The sequence below is a fragment of the Pseudorasbora parva genome, chromosome 5 (genome assembly GCF_024679245.1).
Source record: "Pseudorasbora parva isolate DD20220531a chromosome 5, ASM2467924v1, whole genome shotgun sequence".
Taxonomy (NCBI): Eukaryota; Metazoa; Chordata; class Actinopteri; order Cypriniformes; family Gobionidae; genus Pseudorasbora; species Pseudorasbora parva.
The window spans coordinates 39,087,749-39,109,643 of record NC_090176.1 but is presented as its reverse complement, the minus strand read 5'-3'; the positions used below and the strand labels follow the sequence as shown (position 1 = coordinate 39,109,643).

Here is a 21,895-nt window from a genome sequence, read left to right as displayed (position 1 = left end):
GAGGAATGCTAACAGACAGTTAAGTGATGCTAACAAACAGTTTAAGTAGTCTAACAGACAGTCTAAGTGTGCTAACAGATATTTTAGGGAGTCTGACAGTTTAAGGATGCTAACGGACAGTTAAGTGATGCTAACAGACAGTTTAAGGCTGCTAACAGTTTAAATATGCTAACAGGGAATGCTAATGGTTAGTTTATGGTGCTAACAGACAGTTTATCAATTTTTAGGATGCTATGGACAGTTTGGAGATGCTAACAGACAGTTTATTGGTGCTATGTTTTGAAAGTACAGGGTTACCAATCAACCCTGTATGTTCCCAATAGATGGTTGATGTGTTTTTTTAGACATATTGGCAGATACTTGCCAATGCATTGTCCACTCTAAACTTTCTCAGAGTGTGACAAATGAACATCACCTCCAGTATTTGCCATGCTGTTTTCTACCCAGGCAGAATGAGAAAATAAGATTGAAATAACTGAGTGGGGGTAGGGTACACAGATTCAAACACATCACTGACATCAGCCAACCATTTTAATCATCGTTTTGACCTCAGACGTGCACTCCAATCCGATGCCCGGCTTCTCTTTGAGTGTGCGAGGTTGCTGGACTCACTGTGATTGCGATCGCTCTGCCTTCACACTTCAGTCATGCCCCAGTATACACATGCTAATCCACTGAAGTTAAACTGTGATTTCTAGTGTAGAGAGAAGGAGCCACCCTCCATCAGTCTGATGAGACGTCGAGAGGATGGTGGCAGGGCCTGTTAAAGTGGGAGGAAAACGCACAACAACAAAGCTTCTTTCCTGGTAATTTCTGGAAAACCTAGTTAAACATGCTAGCTGTTATTTGGAACATGCTAGCTGGTTTCTAGCTGGTAGACCATCTTGGACCAACAACAATCAAGTTGGTTATACCAGCTGAAGATGGTCAGACTGGTTTTTAGAACATGGTAACCAGCTAGATATCATCCACCTGCGTAATCTGGAATTTCCAGCAGGGATAAACAAATTAAAGAAAGTGAACAACTGGCATTCGCTGTAACACGTGTTTGGTGAGGAGCTTTGCAGCACCAAAGAAAGCAGTTTGAAACGGACCCATGCGACATTCTGTCCTGCACTCTGAATGTCTGGATCACCATCATATTCCATAACAGACGTTTTGCTTGCCTTGTCTGCCTTGTGCAAGTTTCCAATCATTTTTTTTGTTATTGTTTTGTGCGTTTGCCTGTTTGATTGATACTGTTTTATGTTTGTGTTCGGTACATCATGTTTGCATCCTCCGCACCGTCTTTCTTGTCTGTGCTGCATTTGCGTCCGCTATCTGATTGTGTCCCCCTGCTTGCCTGATTGTTTTGTGTTTGTCTTTGTATGTCGTATTTGTTTGTGCGTTTGGTCTGTGCAGTTAACGGTGCCTGGTCTTGCTGGTCGTCATGGTCACAGTGTTCAGTGCCCTGTGGAGGCGGACACTATCAACGAACGCGCACATGCACCAGCCCCGCCCCTGCTAATGGAGGGGACATCTGCATCGGCTTGCACACAGAGGAGGCCCTTTGCAACACACACACCTGTGATGGTAAGATCAGCTCCAATCAAGACCACAAATGGGAAAAAAAATATGTTTTATGTAAAATGTGCTGCTAGAAAAATACAGTTGCTTCTCAATGTGTCATCTGTCCATCAACAGCCATTATTACCACAAATCAGACACATGCAGTGGGTTGCACAGACTAGTGACTAGTCGACTTTAATGCACTGCCATGACGCTTTAAGCTTAATTGCTTAATAATAACTGGTTGCACAGAAATGTATTGTCAACACAATCAGTCATTGTTCAGTGATTTATCAATAAAAAGCTTAGAAACAGATACGTTCTAGTATATATTTCTTATTAACTAAAAGCTTCACTATTAGTAGATATACACTGCCAGGTAGAATTAATTCACACGCAATCGTTACTGTGCTACTTTATCTGTTGCTGATTTACAACAAGCAGAAATCTGTGAGAAATATAACAACCAAAAGACAAAAGAACTGATACAAATAAGCTGTTATGTAGGCAGTGGGCAGCGCTGTCATTTGCCATATAGCTGTGCACAAGGCAACCCACTTCATCAGCTACTAGTCAACATCGACTTGACTTTAATCACATAAATGTCAACTTAAAAAGTTGTTTAACCCCTAGCAAAAAGTAGCATGGTTGACCTGTATTCGCCAGCAAAACTCTGAGGCTGATCGACCAGAGAAATTGTGCTAGTTGGATAGTTCACTAAAAAATTACAATTATGTCATTTACTAGCTCTCATTTTGTGCCAAAACTGTATGACAGAAGATATTTTAAGGGTGTCAGTGTTTTTTGTTTACACACTAAAATATTTTATTTTGTTTTCCACTGAAGAAAGTCAGTGAGTATGTAAATTATGACAAAATGTCCCTGCCATTGACAGAAATTTCTGCCAACCATTTGTTCAGTGTTATACTGTAGGGAGTGCTATTACGCAGCTTCTGAAAGAGAACATAATCTCCAAATCAAAACACAGGAAAAAACAGCAGAAACAAGCGATAGAAGAATTGCTTATGCGCATGCACATGCAAAATACCACAAACATTAAACAGCATATAAATCAAAATATTGCATGTTCATATTCATATAAAAATATCCTGGGGGCCATGATTTATTTTGTGATTTTTTTAATTTATTTTTTAAACAAAAGAGTTGAAAAAAACTTGTAAACACAGCAGCATCCACACACCATATGCTGGTCTTTTCAACAGGGTGGTTTATTTATGACCAAATGGTCATCGCTGCATCGAAGGCGTGATTTCAGACCTTTCAATCATCAGAAACACACTCTTCAGATTCAGAGAGGGGCTTCTGGGTCCTCCATCCTACAGATGGTACCATATGTGAGCTGCATGCATATGGAAGTGTGCTGCATACAAGCAGACTCTGGCAGTGCAAAGCTCTGTTGTCACATTCTGTTGCCATACAAAAATCAGCTGTTCCTTTAAGCCCAAACTAAAATTGAGGAAAAAACTCAAATACATGTTGTCAATGGCAGATCCAGTTTAATTATCAATCTAGAGCCTTCAAAATATTTAGCTTTTATTCAAGTTGATATTAAGAAAAAAATCTGATAGTAGAACATTCCATATCAGTCAATTACATAAGATGTCAGTTAGGGTGCTGCCTAAGAAATTATTTGTGACATGTTGTCTTCTGAACAAAAATTAAGAGCTACCTTTTATTGTTAACTGTGGATAGTTTACTGTGGTTAACTATTTTACAAAATGCCAGGAGATTCTCTGGGAATAGTTGCTGCTGATAATAAAGTCTTTCAGATTCCAACATTTGGACCCAGGTGGCCCCCTTCATGAATGACATTTTTTTTAGGCTCTGAGAGAATTTTAAGACTGGTCTAGACAAGAATCTTTAAAGCTGAAACATGAAAGGAATGTGTATATTTACAGAATTTCCCAGCAAACAAATACATTTTAAATCAAAGTTTCTTCTAAGTAAAGTTCTTGGTACACATGCTCTGAAAGTGTTGCCTCAGACTGTGATTATTTTTGCCTCCCTGTGTGACTCTGGTGGTGTTTGTTTCATGTGTGTGGGTGGGCCGTTGAGTCGGCAGTGTTCTGGTTAGATTGCTACCTGAACTGTGAGGGCAAAATTGAAGCACACTATTTAAAAGATAGATTTCATCCAGAAATGTTTTCATCATTTACTCACTGTTATTTTGTTTCATATCTCTATGATTTTCATTCTTCCTTGCTCCTACAACAGGATAATTTGTAAATGCACTGGTGTTTTTAAGCTTTAAAAAGCAAAAGTGTCATAAATGTATAATACAAGAAGTCATTATTTGTGTGTGTGTGTGTATATATATATATATATATATATATATATATATATATATATATATATATATATATATATATATATATATATATATGTATGTATGTATGTATGTATATATATATATATATATATATGTATATATGTATATATGTATATATATGTATATATATATATATATATATATATATATATATATATATATATATATATATATATATATATATATATATATATATATATATATGAATACACACACACACTAAAAACGTTGACTGATATAATATAAAAAATATAATTTGTGACCCTGGACAATAGCCAACAATACATTTGTGGGGATCAAAATGATTTTTTCTTTTATGCCAAAAATCATTAGGATATTAAGTAAAGATAATGTTCCATGAAGATATATAGTAAATTTTCAACCGTAAATACACAAAAAAAATACTAGTAGTAATATGTGTTGCTAAGGATTAATTTGGACAACTTTGAAGGTGATTTTCTCAATATTTAGAATTTATTCAACGTATTTATTCAGCTTTCGGGTGATGCAAAAATCTACATTTCCAAAAATGTACCCTTTTTGAATAGTTTTGTTGTCCAGGGTAACATACCGGTCCTTCTCAAAAGATTAGCATATTATGATAAAATTCATTATTTTCCATAATGTAATGATAAAAATTAAACTTTCATATATTTTAGATTCATTGCACACCAACTGAAATATTTCAGGTCTTTTATTGTTTTAATACTGATGATTTTGGCATAAAGCTCATGAAAACCCAAAATTCCTATCTCAAAAAATTATCATATTTAATCCGACCAATAAAAGAAAAGTGTTTTTAATACAAAATAGTCAACCTTCAAATAATCATGTTCAGTTATGCACTCAATACTTGGTCGGGAATCCTTTTGCAGAAATGACTGCTTCAATGCGGCGTGGCATGGAGGCGATCAGCCTGTGGCACTGCTGAGGTGTTATGGAGGCCCAGGATGCTTCGATAGCGGCCTTAAGCTCATCCAGAGTGTTGGGTCTGGCGTCTCTCAACTTTCTCTTCACAATATCCCACAGATTCTCTATGGGGTTCAGGTCAGGAGAGTTGGCAGGCCAATTGAACACAGTAATACCATGGTCAGTAAACCATTTACCAGTGGTTTTGGCACTGTGAGCAGGTGCCAGGTCGTGCTGAAAAACAAAATCTTCATCTCCATAAAGCTTTTCAGCAGATAGAAGCATGAAGTGCTCCAAAATCTCCTGATAGCTAGCTGCATTGACCCTGCCCTTGATAAAACACAGTGGACCAACACCAGCAGCTGACATGGCACCCCAGACCATCACTGACTGTGGGTACTTGACACTGGACTTCAGGCATTTTGGCATTTCCTTCTCCCCAGTCTTCCTCCAGACTCTGGCACCTTGATTTCCGTATGACATGCAAAATTTGGGAACAGCCTATTCGTTCAAAAATGTCTTTCTGTGTCTTACACTCTCGCTTGAGGGTGTCAATGATGGCCTTCTGGACAGCAGTCGGATCGGCAGTCTTACCCGTGATAGCGGTTTTGAGTAATGAACCAGGCTGGGAGTTTTTAAAAGCCTCAGGAATCTTTTGCAGGTGTTTAGAGTTAATTAGTTGATTCAGATGATTAGGTTAATAGCTCGTTTAGAGAACCTTTTCATGATATTCACATTTTTTGAGACAGGCATTTTGGGTTTTCATGAGCTGTATGCCAAAATCATCAGTATTAAAACAGTACAATACCTGAAATATTTCAGTTGGTGTGCAATGAATTTAAAATATATGAAAGTTTAATTTTTATCATTACATTATGGAAAATAATGAACTTTATCACAATATGCTAATTTTTTTGAGAAGGACCTGTATAGTAAATTAATTATTTAGTTTTTGCTTTTAGAATTACTGCATTATAATAAAAACAGTAACCAATAACCATTTTAATAAAAATAATAATAAAGGAAAGCCTTCAGATACTACATATTATGGTAATGTGAATTTATGGGGAAAAAATTGAATGCCAAGAAAATATTAATGGTACAAAAATAGGCTTCATTTTCTTCATACTCAATTTACTGTAAACTACTTTTCAAAAGTTTAGGAGTGCTAAGATTTTTTTTTTTGTTCATTTTGTTGCTTGCTTTAGAATGACTCGAGGGTGAGTAAATGATGATAGAATGTTAATGTTTGGGTGAACTGTTTCTTTAAACCCTGTGTTTGTGATTGTCTATGTGCAGGTGGGTGGATGGCCTGGTCAGTGTGGTCTGAGTGTGATGACTCGGGCCTGCAGCTGCGCAGTCGAGTGTGTGGAGCTCAATCCACGCCATGTGTGGGAAACAGCTCCCAGCACAGAGACTGCAATGAGATCCCAGGTGAGAGAGAGCTATATATATACACACTCACATATATTCACACGCCATTTGACTATTCCATTACGAAGAAAAGCTTTCCCCAATTGCAATGTAACTCTTATTAAATAAACGTACACTTAAACCCTGTCAAACTCACTGTTGTTTTTAATAGATTAGATGTAATATGTTTACTTGTGCTTATTCATTGCTCTGGCTGGAGGAGTGGAAGTGTTCAAAGTGAAGAACTGAACGCACCCAGCCTGGGAGAACACGGGTTATCAGAGCGGAATACCAAGTGAATCAGCCACTCTAATTAATATTAATGTTATGCCACAAGGCAGACTCGCATCCGATTTCTCTCCAATTTTGGGAAAAGGATTCCAAATCCTGAGGTGTCTTAGACGGTGAGGAGATCAAGGAGAATTGTGCATCTCAATCAAATCATCTCCCCCCACACACATCTCTGCTCTTTGTGGAGATTTCAGATAGAGCTTAAAAAGCAGGACTCTGGGTGGTAATAATGCACCTCAGACTGTACTGCAGCAGTGAAAAACGTGTTTTCATTGAAATGCACCTCATCACTTCAACCAAAATGAAATATTTACTCTAAACGAGTGTTTAAATCAAGTGTGGCTATGTATTTTGCAAAATAGCTGGCAATTGTTTTTACTGGCATTGCTGTTTATTCTTAAATAATTGTGGCGTAATGGCAGAACAGCTGTAATAATTTCACCACTTTCATGCGACCCGACTGACTGCGAGCCTTTGATGTGATTTTCTGTACTTTATCACTGCGGCCCTGCTCATCCCTCAGGTATAAAACAGGAGACTGTCTTCTACAGCTCTTTGAATCGCCTCTCTTCCAGGAAGGTTTGCTTTTGAACGCAGAGAGTGAAGTGTGAGATGGGGAGGGATTGACATTTAGGCTGCAAATCAACAACTGGAGGAAGAACAAGGAAGTGTGTAATAGGCCATTCACACCAGACTGTTTCTTGCATCAGTCTGATACATTTTTAAATGTATCATTAATACATGTTTATCATTAAATTGTTGGTCGTAACCTAACATTTGGCAGCAGAACAGACCAAAAAATGGGCACTAAGTGCATTAATAAAATAAACTGTAACTGTGCATAGTTCTGATGGGAAAATAAATAAGCTTAGTAGCTTTGAAAAGGAGGAAGCACTTTTCGTGTCTTTTAATGCTGACATCAAGGCTGCACATCAGTTTTATAAGAATAATATGAATAATCTGACATATTGTTGGGCCTCAATATTTAAAAATGTTTCTTTACGTTTATGTTTACGATTTTTTTAATAAATCTGATATTATTTTCAGTCGTCACTTCATGTCTAAATAAAAATGTACATTTACATACATTTATGCATTTGGCAGACACTTTTATCCAAAGCGTAAATTCAAGATAAACACTTTATCAGTTTATGAATTCCCTGGGAAGCCGTCACATTGGCGTTGCTAGCACCATGCTCTACTGCTTGAGCTACAGGAATTTCAATTCTGAAGCAAAACTGGCTGACAGCTCCTGCTCTAGATGGATGTCTATGACCGTTCCGATGTATCTCGAACCACAGTGTTTTTTAAGATGCCATTTCAAGTTGAAAGATGTGCAAAATCAGTTCAAGACATTCAAAAAGAGCTCAAGTTTATCCTGTGTTCGCTGCCTCTAACTATATATCTCCTTTTCACAGCGATTCTCCCGGCATCTAGCTATGAGAAGGACCAGCAGTGTGGGGGTAAGTGCTTCCACAGAGGTGTTTGCAATGTGTTCACCGCATGTTAGTATGCGCTTGTGCATGCACTCTCCCGTGAATGCTCAGAGACATGTAGCAGTGTGCTGCTTGTGTGTCATGTGTCACGCCAGCTCCTTTTCATCCCGAACTCAGGAAGAAATGGAATCACTAACCAGGTTTAAGTGAGTGAACTTCATCATTCACATTGCTGATCTTTTTTTTTTCTCCATGTGTCGTGCTCCGCAGCGCTCGCAGCGCTCCCAAGCAGAGGTGTGCTGCCTTTCCAGTGCATGCACCAGATGAAAAATACATGAGGAGGCACAGCAGTGCCTTTTAGGTTGTGGATCCAGGCCATACTGGCAGTGGCTGCCCTCAGAGATGGCACCGCAGTGCCAGTTTGGTGTTTCTCCAGGTGGCAGCACATATTACACATCAATGTCCAGCAGTGGCACTCTCCTGAGTGATCGTTGTCCAATTAGAGCAGTTCAAGACGGGGGTATGGCGTTCACTCTCCTCAATCACATTTCGCACTTATTATGGGTCAGACCGGCAGGATGCCTAGTCCGTCACATCGACCGGCTAATCACAGCACTGTCCCTTGGTACTGCATCATTCAGCCAGATGCTCTCAAGCACCTGCCTACCACTGGTTGATGGCTATGGACATGGACATGTGGTGTTAATGATCAGAGACGTAATGGTGCTGTATCAAAGTTTCCACTGACAAGGATGACTATATTGTCTCGTTACTTAAAAAAAAAACATATTTAGCCAGAGGTCTGGATGAGAGTGATAACATATTACAGTTATTTGCAGACAAATGGTTACTGTAATATTGCCTTCTCTTGTTTTCCCAGGGTTCACTCTGCTTCACTTGATAGCCACGGGCGTGTCGTGCTTCCTGGGTGCCGGTCTGCTGTCCTTCCTGGTGTATGTGTACTGCCAGCGGTTCCACAAGCCCTCGCAGGAATCGGCCGTCATCCACCCCACCACTCCCAACCACCTCAACTACAAGGGAAACACCACACCAAAGAATGAGAAATACACACCCATGGAGTTCAAGGTCAGTGCTGACACCCTGGTCACAATTGTTTTCTCGTTATACTGTTTTATGGCATGAAAAGGGTCAGTAGGGGCATCGTTTTTGTTGTTTATTATGTTGCTGCACTTAATTTTACCCATATTAGATGTATACTCCTGGGCAAAAAGAAAAAAGCTCCAAGCCTAAAATAGCACACACAAAAAAAGATTTGAATTGGCATGCATTAATTAAAGCAAATGCAATTCTTATAAAGCCATAGCTGTCTCAGTAAAACATCAGAGACAGAAGGAAGTTTTTGACAGAATATGGGAAGTTGTGTGTGGAGTGATGAATCGCAATGAAACTCAAGTTGCATGGTGATGGTCAAGAACGATGTCTTTGTAAATCTTTTGAGAAATATAACAATAAACGCATCTCTACCACAGTGAGCCTTTTTAGCGACTGGTATTGGTGAGCTACTTCACTGTGAAAAATCATTTAATGCTTTGGAGTGCAGTAGAATATTCCTGCAAATTAAAAGTTGTTATTTAAAGAGGAATGTTCAGATGTTATTTTTCAACAAGAAAATGTTCCTGCCCAAGGTGCAAAGACAACCAAGAAGTGGCTTGAGAATAAGTCCATCAGGCTCATGTTTCAATCAGGCTCAGTCCAGATTTAAACTGTATAGTGAATATTTGGTCCCACATTAAACTCAAAAATACTGGGAGATTTTATATATAACTATATAACTACTTATTAACAGTTAAGCAAGTGACAATGAGTGGAAGTGGAACAACTAACTCTTTTTCCTGTAAAAAGGTGTCTGCAAGTTGGGGAAGGCTATTCCATGCTAAGTTACCTCATATCACATTATTTGTGCAATTCTTGCTAATTTGTGATTAAAATGGTTAAGCCACATTAAAAGACCACTAAATATTTTATTATTTTTGACTTGGCCCATTTTTTGCCCAGGAGAGTATGTACAGCCCATGACCCCTTTCACAACGAACTACCTCTAATTCTATTGAGTGATTGATAATTGAAGTCTAAATAGAAGAAATTACATTATGTAATTACATTATGTGGGAATGTTTTGCATGAAGCAGAGAGACTTTTTGTTGTTAGGGATGTGTTTTGATTTCTTAAGCTATAACGAGGCGTAAGATCCTTGCAAAGTCACACATAGCAGTTATCAGCAGCTTCTTGCAACAGTTATGCACTTTTTTATTCACAATGTGCAAGACTTTCAGTAAGATGTGCAATGAATTAGGGTGGCTTGCAATGTAGTTGCTAAAAGTAGGATGGAGGGATTTGTTCTTCTTGTCAGTATTGGACTAATGTATCCCAAATGCACTCTGCAGTCCTTGAAAATAACTAATAGTTGTTGTTGTTGTTTTAAAGGCAGGTAGGTGATTTGTTCCAGAAACATTATTTGTTATGCTGGTTGAAAGTCTCTTCACATCCTGATAGCAATCACTAAGTTAAGTGGTCTAAATGTATTTATATGTATATATATATATATATCATCTGTGGAAGGCGTAGGACCATAAAATGTTCGTCCAATCATTGCATTCGCAGACATTACACGTCATCAGCACGTTTCATGCTATTCAGAGTTAGACAGACGTCAGTTATTGTCGAGCATCGCAACCGAAACAGAGGGCCGCATTTTACAGTTCCTCCTGAACCAAAACAACAAGCTTATGCTGCGCTCACACCACTACTGTGATTTGGAAGAGATGGAAACTGTGACGTTATACTGTGACCAATTAATAACTTGAATTTATGTGTTTTAATGGCAACACTAATAAAAAAGAGCTAAATTGTGTTTGTAAAATGTATTAAACATGGACTCAAATCAAAATTAAAATTGACAGTAAAGACATTTGTAATAATTTATAAAGATTCCATTTCAAATAAATGTTCTTTTGAACTTTCTTTTCATCCTAGAAAACCTTCATCACGATCAGCATGTTAGAATGATTTTTTTCATGTAACACTGAAGATTGAAAATTCAGCTTTTGCAATTTTTGGCACTTTGATAATATTTCAAAATGTTACTGTTTTTACTGTATTTTTAATCAAATAATTTTAACTTTGGTTCAAACCCACTGATCCCAAACTTTTGCATGGTAGTGTATATGTTCATATGGTGTCAATCTGCAGCCTTTTATTGTATTTTCTGTTCTGAATTTTGGTGGATTTAAACATGGTAACATGTGTTAAAATGGACGCACTCCCACTGATACTTTAGCTGAATGCATAATCAAATTAAAGAAATATGTTGAACTTTGGGAATAACACTCAAAGTAATTCTACAGAGATCTGTACATATTCTGTGCGGTCCTGAAGAAACGTTTTTAATGCTTTATTTTTATATGCTCAACGTTTTATTGTACAGCACTTTGGTGCAAATCTGATGCTTTTAAATTTGCTATAGAAATACATTTTGACTTGATAAGTTTCTAATGCAGGTCAGCATGAAATCTATAGACTGAGAATGCTACATAAATCTCAGTGTATTTTGGCTACTTTCAAAATGTTTTCAGCTACTTAAAGGGATAGTTCACTTTGAAATTAAATTTTGATATGTTTTGGCTTACCTCATGGGCATCCGAGATGTAGGAGTATTTGTTTCCCCAGTAGTTTCAATTTTCATTTTAGGTCAAACCGTTCTTGTCTGTGCCTCACATAATGCAGGTCTATGGTCACCACCTCAAAGAGCATACACAGAGAAGTCCAAATTAAACAATCCCCCATCGTAAGTACATACTGATGGCCTAAAACACGAAACGAGCAGTTTGTGTGAGAAAACGAACAGTATTTATATCACTTTTACCTCTTGCACACCACAGGAAACACGCACGCGCGCCCTCAGATCAGTCGGACATAGGGATGTACAAGAGGTAAAAACGAAACTGCTCGTTTCGTGTTTTAGGCCATCAGCGTATCTCGTGTCTCTAGTCAATGGCTCTGGTCTAGACTGTGTGTGTGCGCTGCTGTGGTGCGTGAAACTAACGTGAAAACAGATTTAATTCACCTTAACTGAAAGCATATTTACACTGAATTGTTTCCTATCACATATATAGTGTACTATGTTCTGTTTACCATGTAGAAAACTGACCGATTTCAGCCGCAGCTTCGGCAGTGTAGGGGGCGGGCTTTAGATTCTAGAGAGCATTTCGATTGGACAGAAGATTTGATGAGAAGATGAAGTCTGCGATGATGTCATTTAAATCTGTAATTCATTTTAACGGAAGTGAGAGACTCTAAGTTTTGAATGCTTATATCTCCTAAATGCGAATTTTGTCATTGTTTTGGAACACACCAGCTTGTTCATACCTTTAAGGCTGACATTTTCATACTAAAAGCTAAAAAACTTAAATTTTGATTTCCGTAGGCCTCTATTTTGCAGTTGCTGGGCTGGTCAGGCCGCTCAGTGTTTTGATAACGCCACAGAGATACACTTCTCATGGGAATGCTCCTACAAATGCCTTTTATATAGAGTTTGCATATTAAGCTATGAGTATTTTAACATAATAAAATGACATATTTCACCTTTACATTTCCCCACAGAGGAGCTAGCAGAAAAAGTAGTGAGCAGTCAAGAAACCAAACTCGTTTGGAGAGCATGCTTGTTTTGTTCAAAATGAGCATCACTAGATAACTGATAAGTTTGGAGATTACCGCTGGTTTCCCTTTCCCCGCGGCTGCTTGTTTAGCCGTCTCTTCCGGCTGCACGCGGCTCCTGGCACACACTCCGTCTTTATTAATGGGCTCCATTAGGCTGTTTAAGCAGCAGCCGCTCAGTGGACTCCCACAGCTGGTTGTGACTGATCGTCGAGCTCATCCAATTAGTTTGGCTCGGCTCGCTTTCCCTCCACCTCATGTCCTTGCCGTGACACCTGTGCGAGCCTTTTGCCACTTTTTCCATCGATCTTCTGCATGACCAGTAGTCACTCGAAACTCATTATGAGACTTGAGCGATACGAGTGGATGGAGAAAGAAGTGGCCGTCGCAAAAGGCCGTCGCTCTGGCCTCTGTCCGTCCGTTCACAGGCCACGTCGTTGTGCAGATGGCTGTGTGATATTAACCGTGTGACACAGACTCCCTCTGATTGATTGGAGTTTGAATAAGCATCCGTTGAGAGCCACGTTTAAATTAGGATGAATATTCTGATTTCGCACAGGGAGCTGTTTGTCAAAAGGCTGCAGAAGACACCACAGTCAGGAAGATGTCATTTGGTTTTGTAATAGCGGACAAACATTCACTTGTCACTCATTGACTCTTGGATAAAACTGCAATTTCATATGCCTTGTTCAGACTGGAATGGAGATCTCAGTCTCTTTGTAGAGCTATTGTTTGCCAGGTATTGAAAAGTATAATTGTTGCACAGCAGTTCTCGGCTACGGTGAGTCACTCAAATCAATCTTGTACATTTCATAGCTTTCACTCCCCCAGTAACTGAGCTGCAGGTTTTTTGGAGCTAGACAAATTATATTTCTCGAGAGCACTACATTTCATACACATGCTACTTTCATCCATGACCCATGAGTCCACCACTTTTTAAATTATGCAGCTTATCTTCTATGGGCGCCGCTTTGTTACATATTTAAAGATGCAGTGTGTAATTTCTGCTCCACTAGTGACCACCAGAATTGCAATGTCTTTTCTACATGGTTTTAACATATTGTTCTGCAGTTGCTGGGGAGTTGTAAGTGATTTTAATAGTGTTCTGGATTTTATGTCCCGAGTGGTTTTTAGCACGTTGCTGTCTGTTTGCAGTGGTGTTCAATACACCCCACTTGAAGGTCTATGATATGATATTCTGGTCCATAGATATAGTTCATTGCAAGCCTACTTGATCTACTGTATAAACTCATTCCATTGTTTGAGCTAATATTGCTCTTTCGGTCTACTCAAACACTATAGTGGTGCAGATATTACACCCTGTGTTTCATCCCAGAGATTGACTTGCCTCTCATCTCATGTAACTCTCCTTTATTTGTTTTCTTTACAGACTCTGAATAAGAACAATTTGTTGCCGGACGAGAGGACCAACTACTTTCCTTCTCCACTTCAGCAGACGAACGTGTACACCACCACGTACTATCCCACAGCGCTGGGCAAATATGACTACCGCCCAGACTCCTCACCCTCTCCCTGCAGAACCTATAACCACAGCTGAGACACGTATGCCAGCCGTGGCTTTATCACCATGGTGACAAGGCCGCTCCGGACATCTCCTCCTAAAACCCTCCACTTTTCCCACCCACACACTCTGCACCTGATGAGGTGCTTGTTCCAACATTCCAGCTGATTTTCCCCCCAAACTCTCTCTCCTGAGGACCGTGTCTCCTAAGTCATGCCTTGCGGTGTCCGATGGGGGAAAAGTCCAGTGATTCAAACAGCACTTTTTAAAGATTGTGTAGCTACACTGACTTTGATAAACAGATCTATTGATTGATCTCTGCAGAACTTACTGGAAGGAGATTTTGCTGAAGGTGGGAAGAGAAAATTGTGCTGGCGTACCACTCCAACGATATTCATTACGGGAATGCAATCTGCCACGCTGTGGCAGTTCTTTTTAAAACTACATAAGAGAAGAATAGATGGACACCAGACAAAAGAGAGAAATCAATGGTGGCATTATCAGGTTTGGTTAGAACGGTGGTATTGTTACCGTTGGATGCAAATGTAAGGACTTCCCACTGACTTCCAACCTTTGAGAGGCAAATCTCGAACAAAAGAGGACGAGTTGCAGGATCGATGCATCTCCAGGGTGGACTGTTCGGATATGAGTTTGCAACCAAGCTCAAAGAAAAAGAACAGCTTAAAATAGGATGCTATTCAGAACGGACTCTTATCAGAAGCGAAATATAGATTTTCAGCACGTTAAAAAGCATAAGGACAGAAGAATGCCTCACTTTTCCCCTAAAAAGTTGAAAAACCTTTTTGTACTTGCGAATGCATGGGAATTGAGGAATATTGCACCAACATGGAATATGCTTAGGTCTGAAGCAAACATGTTCTACTCTGTTACTGTAAGTCCCGGTGGTCATATTAAATATGACTGGGTTCAAACCGAGATGGACTATATTTTATTATGAAAAAATGTAGGAAATACTGATAGCTTGGCACTTGTTTTCTACGGTTATTTTAAAGAGGGAATTATTCAGCAGTTGTAGGATAGATGGACAATAGAGTTTATTTAAGATATGAGTTCAACATTGATGGAGCTATACTGAACATTTCATGTATTATTTTTTATTGTTTCCAGATGGTGTATTCCTAACATCATCATATTCACCAGAGATATGAGTGAAGGCGTACAATGGTATATGAACATCACAAATTCACAAAATTGCCCAGAGAGTCGACTCGCACAGAAATGATCAATGGATCGCTGTCTTTGTCACATCAAACAATATCTGAAAATATAATCTGTGTGCAGCACCGTGTGCTCAACTCAGATCTTATTTTTGCTCATGTGTTCACATGCTTCCCAGCGGCATCACGCCCACATTCAAGATGCAACTCTCCAGTTATCGGTAAAAGCGATTCAGGAACGGCAACTCTGATCAGGATGTAGTATTTATGGTATGCTTGGTTTCTAAAGGGCATTGAAAACTAAACTAAGCTATTTTATCCAGCTCGTTTAATGAATGCTAAGCCAGCCATGCTTTCAGCTAAGCATGAGTACATGGGTTGTAACGAAGTAATGTCCCACCACGAAAAAAGTAACGACACGCAAAGGTTAGTATAATGTACATTTATATTGTAAAGCTAACACTGTTTTTTAAACGCCTTAGTTGTAAAATAATATGTGCCGCAGCTGTGTAAATATACCAACCATAGGGATTGTGTGGGGATGGAGCCTGTCAGTGTCCAGAGTTTAACTGCAGAAGAGAGAGACCCATCTTGCTGATCAACCCAGATTGATAACATCAAAGATTATACACTAGAGTCCCTATAAAACTATTAGAGAATGTTGTTGTTTTTTGATCCTTTTTAAAGTTCACATGCTATTTTGTTAACAAAAGCACTTCAATATCATACTCATTCCAATACATTTGCCTTTAATTGTTTTGATGCTGTTGAATCCTGTTCTAATGTATTTAATGCAGAGGTTGTTTTTGTTCTTTTGGCTCCGTACTCATTGAATTTGTAGCTGATTTTTCTTGCTCGCACACCAGGACTTTACAGAGGAGTCCAAAAATCCCAGTACAGTACTCAAGTTGTTCCTATTTTGCTTTTTTTTAAATGTAATTGCTAATAGTTTTATCAGTAAATTTGAATGAAAAGTTTAATTTTTAAAAAAATCCCCTTATCTATATATTCTTATTCAATCTAAAACATTATATTACCTTAAGTAAATCACAGATTTAAAATGTCTTTCAAAGGCATGAAAATAAATCAACAATAGGCAGGACTCTAAGCTCATATTTAAAGTTAAAAGGTCAAACTAAATCCCACATTCGCTCCCATGTGCCTGCCCAGATAATAAATGTTGGTCAAATGCGGCTGCTCTGTGTAAGTCGGGTTTTGAAAGGAGTATCTCTGCTATTGAACGCGCATAAAGCCAGACAACGCAATGAGGCGCTCCATCCCTGCAAGGCTTGGTGCCCTTCTATGCAACTGACCTGGTGGTTAGATATGCGATGTAGACTGTAATCACTGCCTTTTAGACACTGTGAATTTTTGGTACTCTATATTTTTGTATATTGTACATTGTAAAAGATAATAAACCTTGATGCCAACCCGGTCTAACTTGAGCCATTTCGTCCTTTCCCAACTATTCCCACACATCATCAATCTAGGTCCCCCTGCTGTCTCCCGCAGTGAAAGGTAAGCATTTTCAAATTGTCATGTTTTTCAATCCAATGTCAGGTTGGCTATCATACACTCCCATTTGTATGTGTAGGGATTTGCTTGGCAGGCTGAAGGAAATTGGACCTAAATGCTGACAACACGTGCAATCGTTTTCCCTTCACACAATCCCTCCTCAGACTGAAAAAAATGGATGTTGGTCTTTGACATGAAACAGTGTTTGCCCTTTTCACTCAAGACCTGATGGCATAAATATTGAAGTTGGCATCACTATCCAAGATTTACCCAGTGAGTATGGGGAGTTTATTCACTGCTCAGACTCTAAGTCTTTCTTATTTATAAAGAAGATGGTCTACAGTTTTGAATGAGAGAGTCGATAGGAACCGGCAAAGGCTTTTTTTGTATGGTTGATCAATATTTCTAGTTTCAACAGTATTGCTGTTGCGCCAGTCAGTCAAAGGAGTAGTTCAACCAAAAATGAAAACCCTCATGTCATTTCAAACAGTTTTTCTATCTCTCTGTGAAACACAAAAGAAGAAAAAGTGTCTTAATTACAGTACAGAGGTCTCTCTTGTCCATGCAGTTACAATGAATGGGGACTCAAACTTTCAGGTTTAAAACCCCCCCACAAATGTATCAAAAAAGTCTCTTAAAAGTACTTAATCCAAATAATGCGTTATATTTCTAGCCTTTTAGAATAAAGGATCACATTTAAGCTGCTATTCACTGAAAATATTCTGTGCCCAGGTGACTGGAAATGGAGGAAGGGGGGATTCTACCCCCTGAACGCTCGATCATACGGTTGAATGTGAACCAGATCAGTCAAATTTGTGAATGATCAATACACAAAACCTGAAAATAATTCAAACTATTAACTGAAAAGATCTGGCTCAAGTATATATTGTTTCAAAGCAGCTTTACAGTGATAATAGGAAATGAATGGAAGGAGATTGTTTTGGTTGTGCATAAGCTCTAGAAAAAAGTTATTGTCCAGCTAAAGTAGGTCTTTGATTGATTCATTTCCGTTGGCGCCATGACACAATTTTCAACCAAAATAGAAAAGTCTCAATGCACTCTGGCTGCTCATCCATACAGCAAAAGTGCCTGGTGTTTTTTTTTTTTTTTTTTTTATGTAATCGTTTCCATGTAAACGAAAAAACTTTCTGTGAGAAAAGTGACGGCACGCACGTAAGCATTAGGGGTGTTTAGTATATAGGCAAGCACATTATTAAAAGGCATTTCGTTTTTCTTTACAAAATAACTGCCAAATTACTTGTCTGCATTGCATAATTTGTGCATTCAGTCGTTTCCAAAAATTTCGAAAATGTTTTTATCTCTACAGAGGGAAAATGAAAGTGAAGGAGGCACTGAATCACTGTGTTACAGGATATAGCCTGGATCCGGCAGGCTAGATAAGCGAGACTAAATATTGGCATTGATGCCGTTCTTCTTATGATGTAACAAGTACATCAGGTGTTTTGGGAAGTGTTCCCAGTTCCAACTGATCTAGTTAATGCAGCATAACAATCATTTACTGGTTTGAGTAATAAAAATTGATAATGTGTTATATGTGTGCCAGATTAAAGAGATGTGTTTTTAGTCTAGATTAAAACTGACAGAGACTGTTTCAGAGTTTAGGTGCTAAATAGGAAAACGATCAAGTGCCTGCAGTTGATTTTGATATTCTATTCTATCATCACCTGGCCAGAGTCAGAGATCACAATTGACGTGAAGGACTATAATGAGTAAAGCGCTCGTTCAAGTATGAGGAGCTAAACCAGCTTTGTAAATAATGAGCAAGATTTTAAATATTATACAATGTTTAATAGGGAGCCAATGCAGTGTTGACAGAAACAGGCTAATGTGGTCATACTTCCGGGTTCTGGTAAGAACTCTAGCTGCTGTATTTTGTACCTGCTGGAGTTTATGTATTAAGCGAGCAGGGCGACCATCCAGTAGAGCATTACAATAATCTAGCCTTGATGTCATGAATGCATGAACTAACAGTTCTCCATTTTGCATTGAAAAGCAATGGTCCTAGCACTGAGCCTTGTGGTACTCCATACAGAGTTTGTGATTAATAAGATATCGCTTCATTTACTGCTAAAAACTGATAATGTGCAGATAAGTATGATTTGAACCATGGCAATGCAATTCCACTAATGCCAAGATAATTTGAGTATTCAAAAGGATATTGTGGTCAAATGCAGTACTAAGATCGAGTAGCACAAATAGAGAGACAACCAATCAATAGTTTCTGTTGCAACATTAAGTTCTTCTAAATTATCTGGGATGCTGAGGAGATGAAACTGATCAGGAAGATTATTTATAAAGCGATCTTTAGTGTACCATATTATAGTTCTACCATATTTCTAAGAAGGAGACAGCTTTGCAGCCTTGGTTAAATTAAGTATACATGAGATTAGATAATGATCTGAGATGTCATCGCTCTGCTGCAGAATTTTAACGGCATCAACATTGATTCCATGTGACAATATTAGATCTGAATATGATAACGACAATGAGTGTGTCCTGACACGTGTTGGCTAACTCCAGTAGAGTTTAGAAGGCCAGTTTCAATGCGTCTTTTTCATGATCTACATGGATTATTGTTAACTCTAAATTAAAATCACCAACAATTAGGACTTTGTCTGCAGCCAGTACTAACGCTGATGGAAAATCAGCAAATTGTGTTACTACAGAAGTAGTATGGACAACTGTTATGATGTTTTTGCATCCTTTTGAAGCCGGAAGGCTCCAGTCCTCAATTGATGAAGTGACCAACCATTTTATAAAATCATTTCTTATACTATCCATTAAGGGTGCAGTATGTAATATTGACAGCTAGTGGTTGAAATTGCAGTCTAAATTCAAAATATTGGAGAGGCTGCTCACTGCAATGGGTGGAGCTTACGTCTAGCTCCGCCTCGCTAGACATCCAGCGAGGAGAACTGAATGTAATTTGGTCTTAATGGGTGGAGCTAGAATATCCAACCACACCCTAACCCTACTCACAACTCTATCCCTCCACCCCATTAAACATCAAGAATGATGGAGCTGGACTTCATTGACTCTGCAGTGAGCACCACTTGAAATATTGTCCCCCGCCCCCTCCTCCTCAGATTCGATGCTTACATGGTTTTACATGCTCAGTTGGGGACACTAAAATTATAATCTAAGTTATTCAACTAAATATACAATTAAATTTATTAATTGGGTTTTATTTAATTCTATAAACTATAATACTTATCTGCCAACATTGTTGCTATATGATAAATTAAGCTGCTAAAATCACTATTTTTCACCAGAACGACTGTGCAGCCAAATCAAATTTTGTTGCAATATTGTCCTGTTTAACACTGTGAAGCTGCTTTGAAACAATCGTCATTGTAAAACGCTATAAAGTTGATTGATTGGTTGATGGGTTGATAGATTGAGGACATGCAACAAGAAAGAGCAAATTTGACTATGTAAAGCGACAAGTTGATGAGATGATTTATCCGCATTTTAATATGCCCCTGGTCATAGAGCTTTTTAGATGGATGCTGAAGCTTTTTAGATCCTGTAGAATATGCAATCTCTGACCCAGTTCTTTTGCTGTCTCCCATGACCACAATACGCTGTTTTTTACACCAACTGGCAACCCAGGGTGTCCAAATACTTTTGGATAAATTGACAGGGGCGGCCAAAACAAAAACAGACATTCCAACACCGAACTGCATGTTTCTTAAATATCTGCAAACATATATTTTTATGCTTTCATAAAGACAAAATAATTACATACAGCACCTTTCATTTTATGTTTGGAATGATGTATATTACAGGGATCATATTTGGGTGAACTATGTGTTCTGTGGTATGTTTTTGCAAGTGCAGAGTGAATGATGTCATCTTTGTTGAAGACAATACATACTTGTTCCTCAGCATAAAAGCCAAACTTATCTCAATCTACCCCTTTGAGTCAAGTAGGGCAATGCTTTGAGATGAAGGGTGAAGGCCAGAGTCTGCTGTGCTTCAGCAGGGAGGCTTGGTCTTTGCACAGCACTGCAATCATTTCAAAGTGGGTTTTATTGACGAGCACAAGGCTCCATCAATCACCCACTATCTGCTGACAGACTGGCACTGACAGATGACCACCGCTGTCCTCCCCTGAGTGGCCAGCTGGCGTCATGCCAGGAAAGAACCGTATGCTGCAGGTAGGGGCAGAATCTGCGGCCCATCAGAAAAGAGCAGTGGCGAGGAGCGAGACAGATGCTTTTGTGGCTGGTTCTGCAAACCTTGTGGAATCAATTTGTGCTGCTGTCAGCACAGTTGGGAACTGCAGAGTAATGTGTCTTCACCAGTATTATCCTGTACCTTTTGTAACGTACCTGGTATGAAGCGTAGTACTTCCTGTGAGTCTCACGTGGAATCTGAATGCGAAATAAAAATCCAGTGTCATGGCCTTGGAAATGTAATCTTTGGATTAAACTTGGTTTAATTTGTTTTAATGACTAAAAATTTATAAAATACTTTTATTTTAAACTAATACATTGCATACATCATTTAAAATCCCCCAGTAATCAATCATTTTATCCCATAAAACTCATCTTTGATTAGCAAAATTACATATTTAAACATTTTTTCTTGCATTTTTTATTTTGTTTATGTCTTAAAAAAGCTGGAATTGCTTCATTTAGTATATGCTGAACCATGAATATACTAATTAGCCCGGTCTCCGAGGAAAGTGAATTTAGGCTCATGTGCACATTGATTTATTAGCATGTAATGCTTTTTATGTAACTCAACAATGTCAGACACATAAGGGTAATTAATATGATTAGCCTTTTGCTTGACTTATCAAACAGCTAATAATGCTTATATTGCTAATGTTAAACAAACAATGTTCAGCTTCTCCATCTCAGTCTGCCTTCTAAAAAGCAGTATCCTTAGAAATGCTTTGAACAACTTAGAACAGGGGTCCCCAAACTCGGTCCTGGAGGGCCGCAGACCTGCAGAGTTTAGCTCCAAGCCCAATCAAACACACCTGAACCAGCTAATCATTGCCTTTATAGGACCGACCCTGCGTCCCAAT

At 38.7% G+C, this 21,895-nt stretch overlaps 1 protein-coding gene across 2 annotated transcripts in view; it reads left to right on the top strand.

The window, feature by feature from the left end:
• The window catches only part of sema5ba (sema domain, seven thrombospondin repeats (type 1 and type 1-like), transmembrane domain (TM) and short cytoplasmic domain, (semaphorin) 5Ba), a 156,007-nt gene extending 139,251 nt beyond the window's left edge, over positions 1-16,756 (top strand). The window contains exons 19-23 of one of the 2 annotated variants that reach the window (XM_067444243.1): positions 1,402-1,572; positions 6,107-6,241; positions 7,930-7,974; positions 8,828-9,033; positions 14,012-16,756. In XM_067444243.1, coding sequence (XP_067300344.1) covers positions 1,402-1,572; positions 6,107-6,241; positions 7,930-7,974; positions 8,828-9,033; positions 14,012-14,179 — 725 coding nt within the window. In that variant the 3' untranslated portion in view covers positions 14,180-16,756. The remainder of the gene's footprint in view (positions 1-1,401; positions 1,573-6,106; positions 6,242-7,929; positions 7,975-8,827; positions 9,034-14,011) is intronic. The other variant, XM_067444244.1, reaches the window with a different exon arrangement.
• Positions 16,757-21,895: the final 5,139 nt, after the last annotated feature.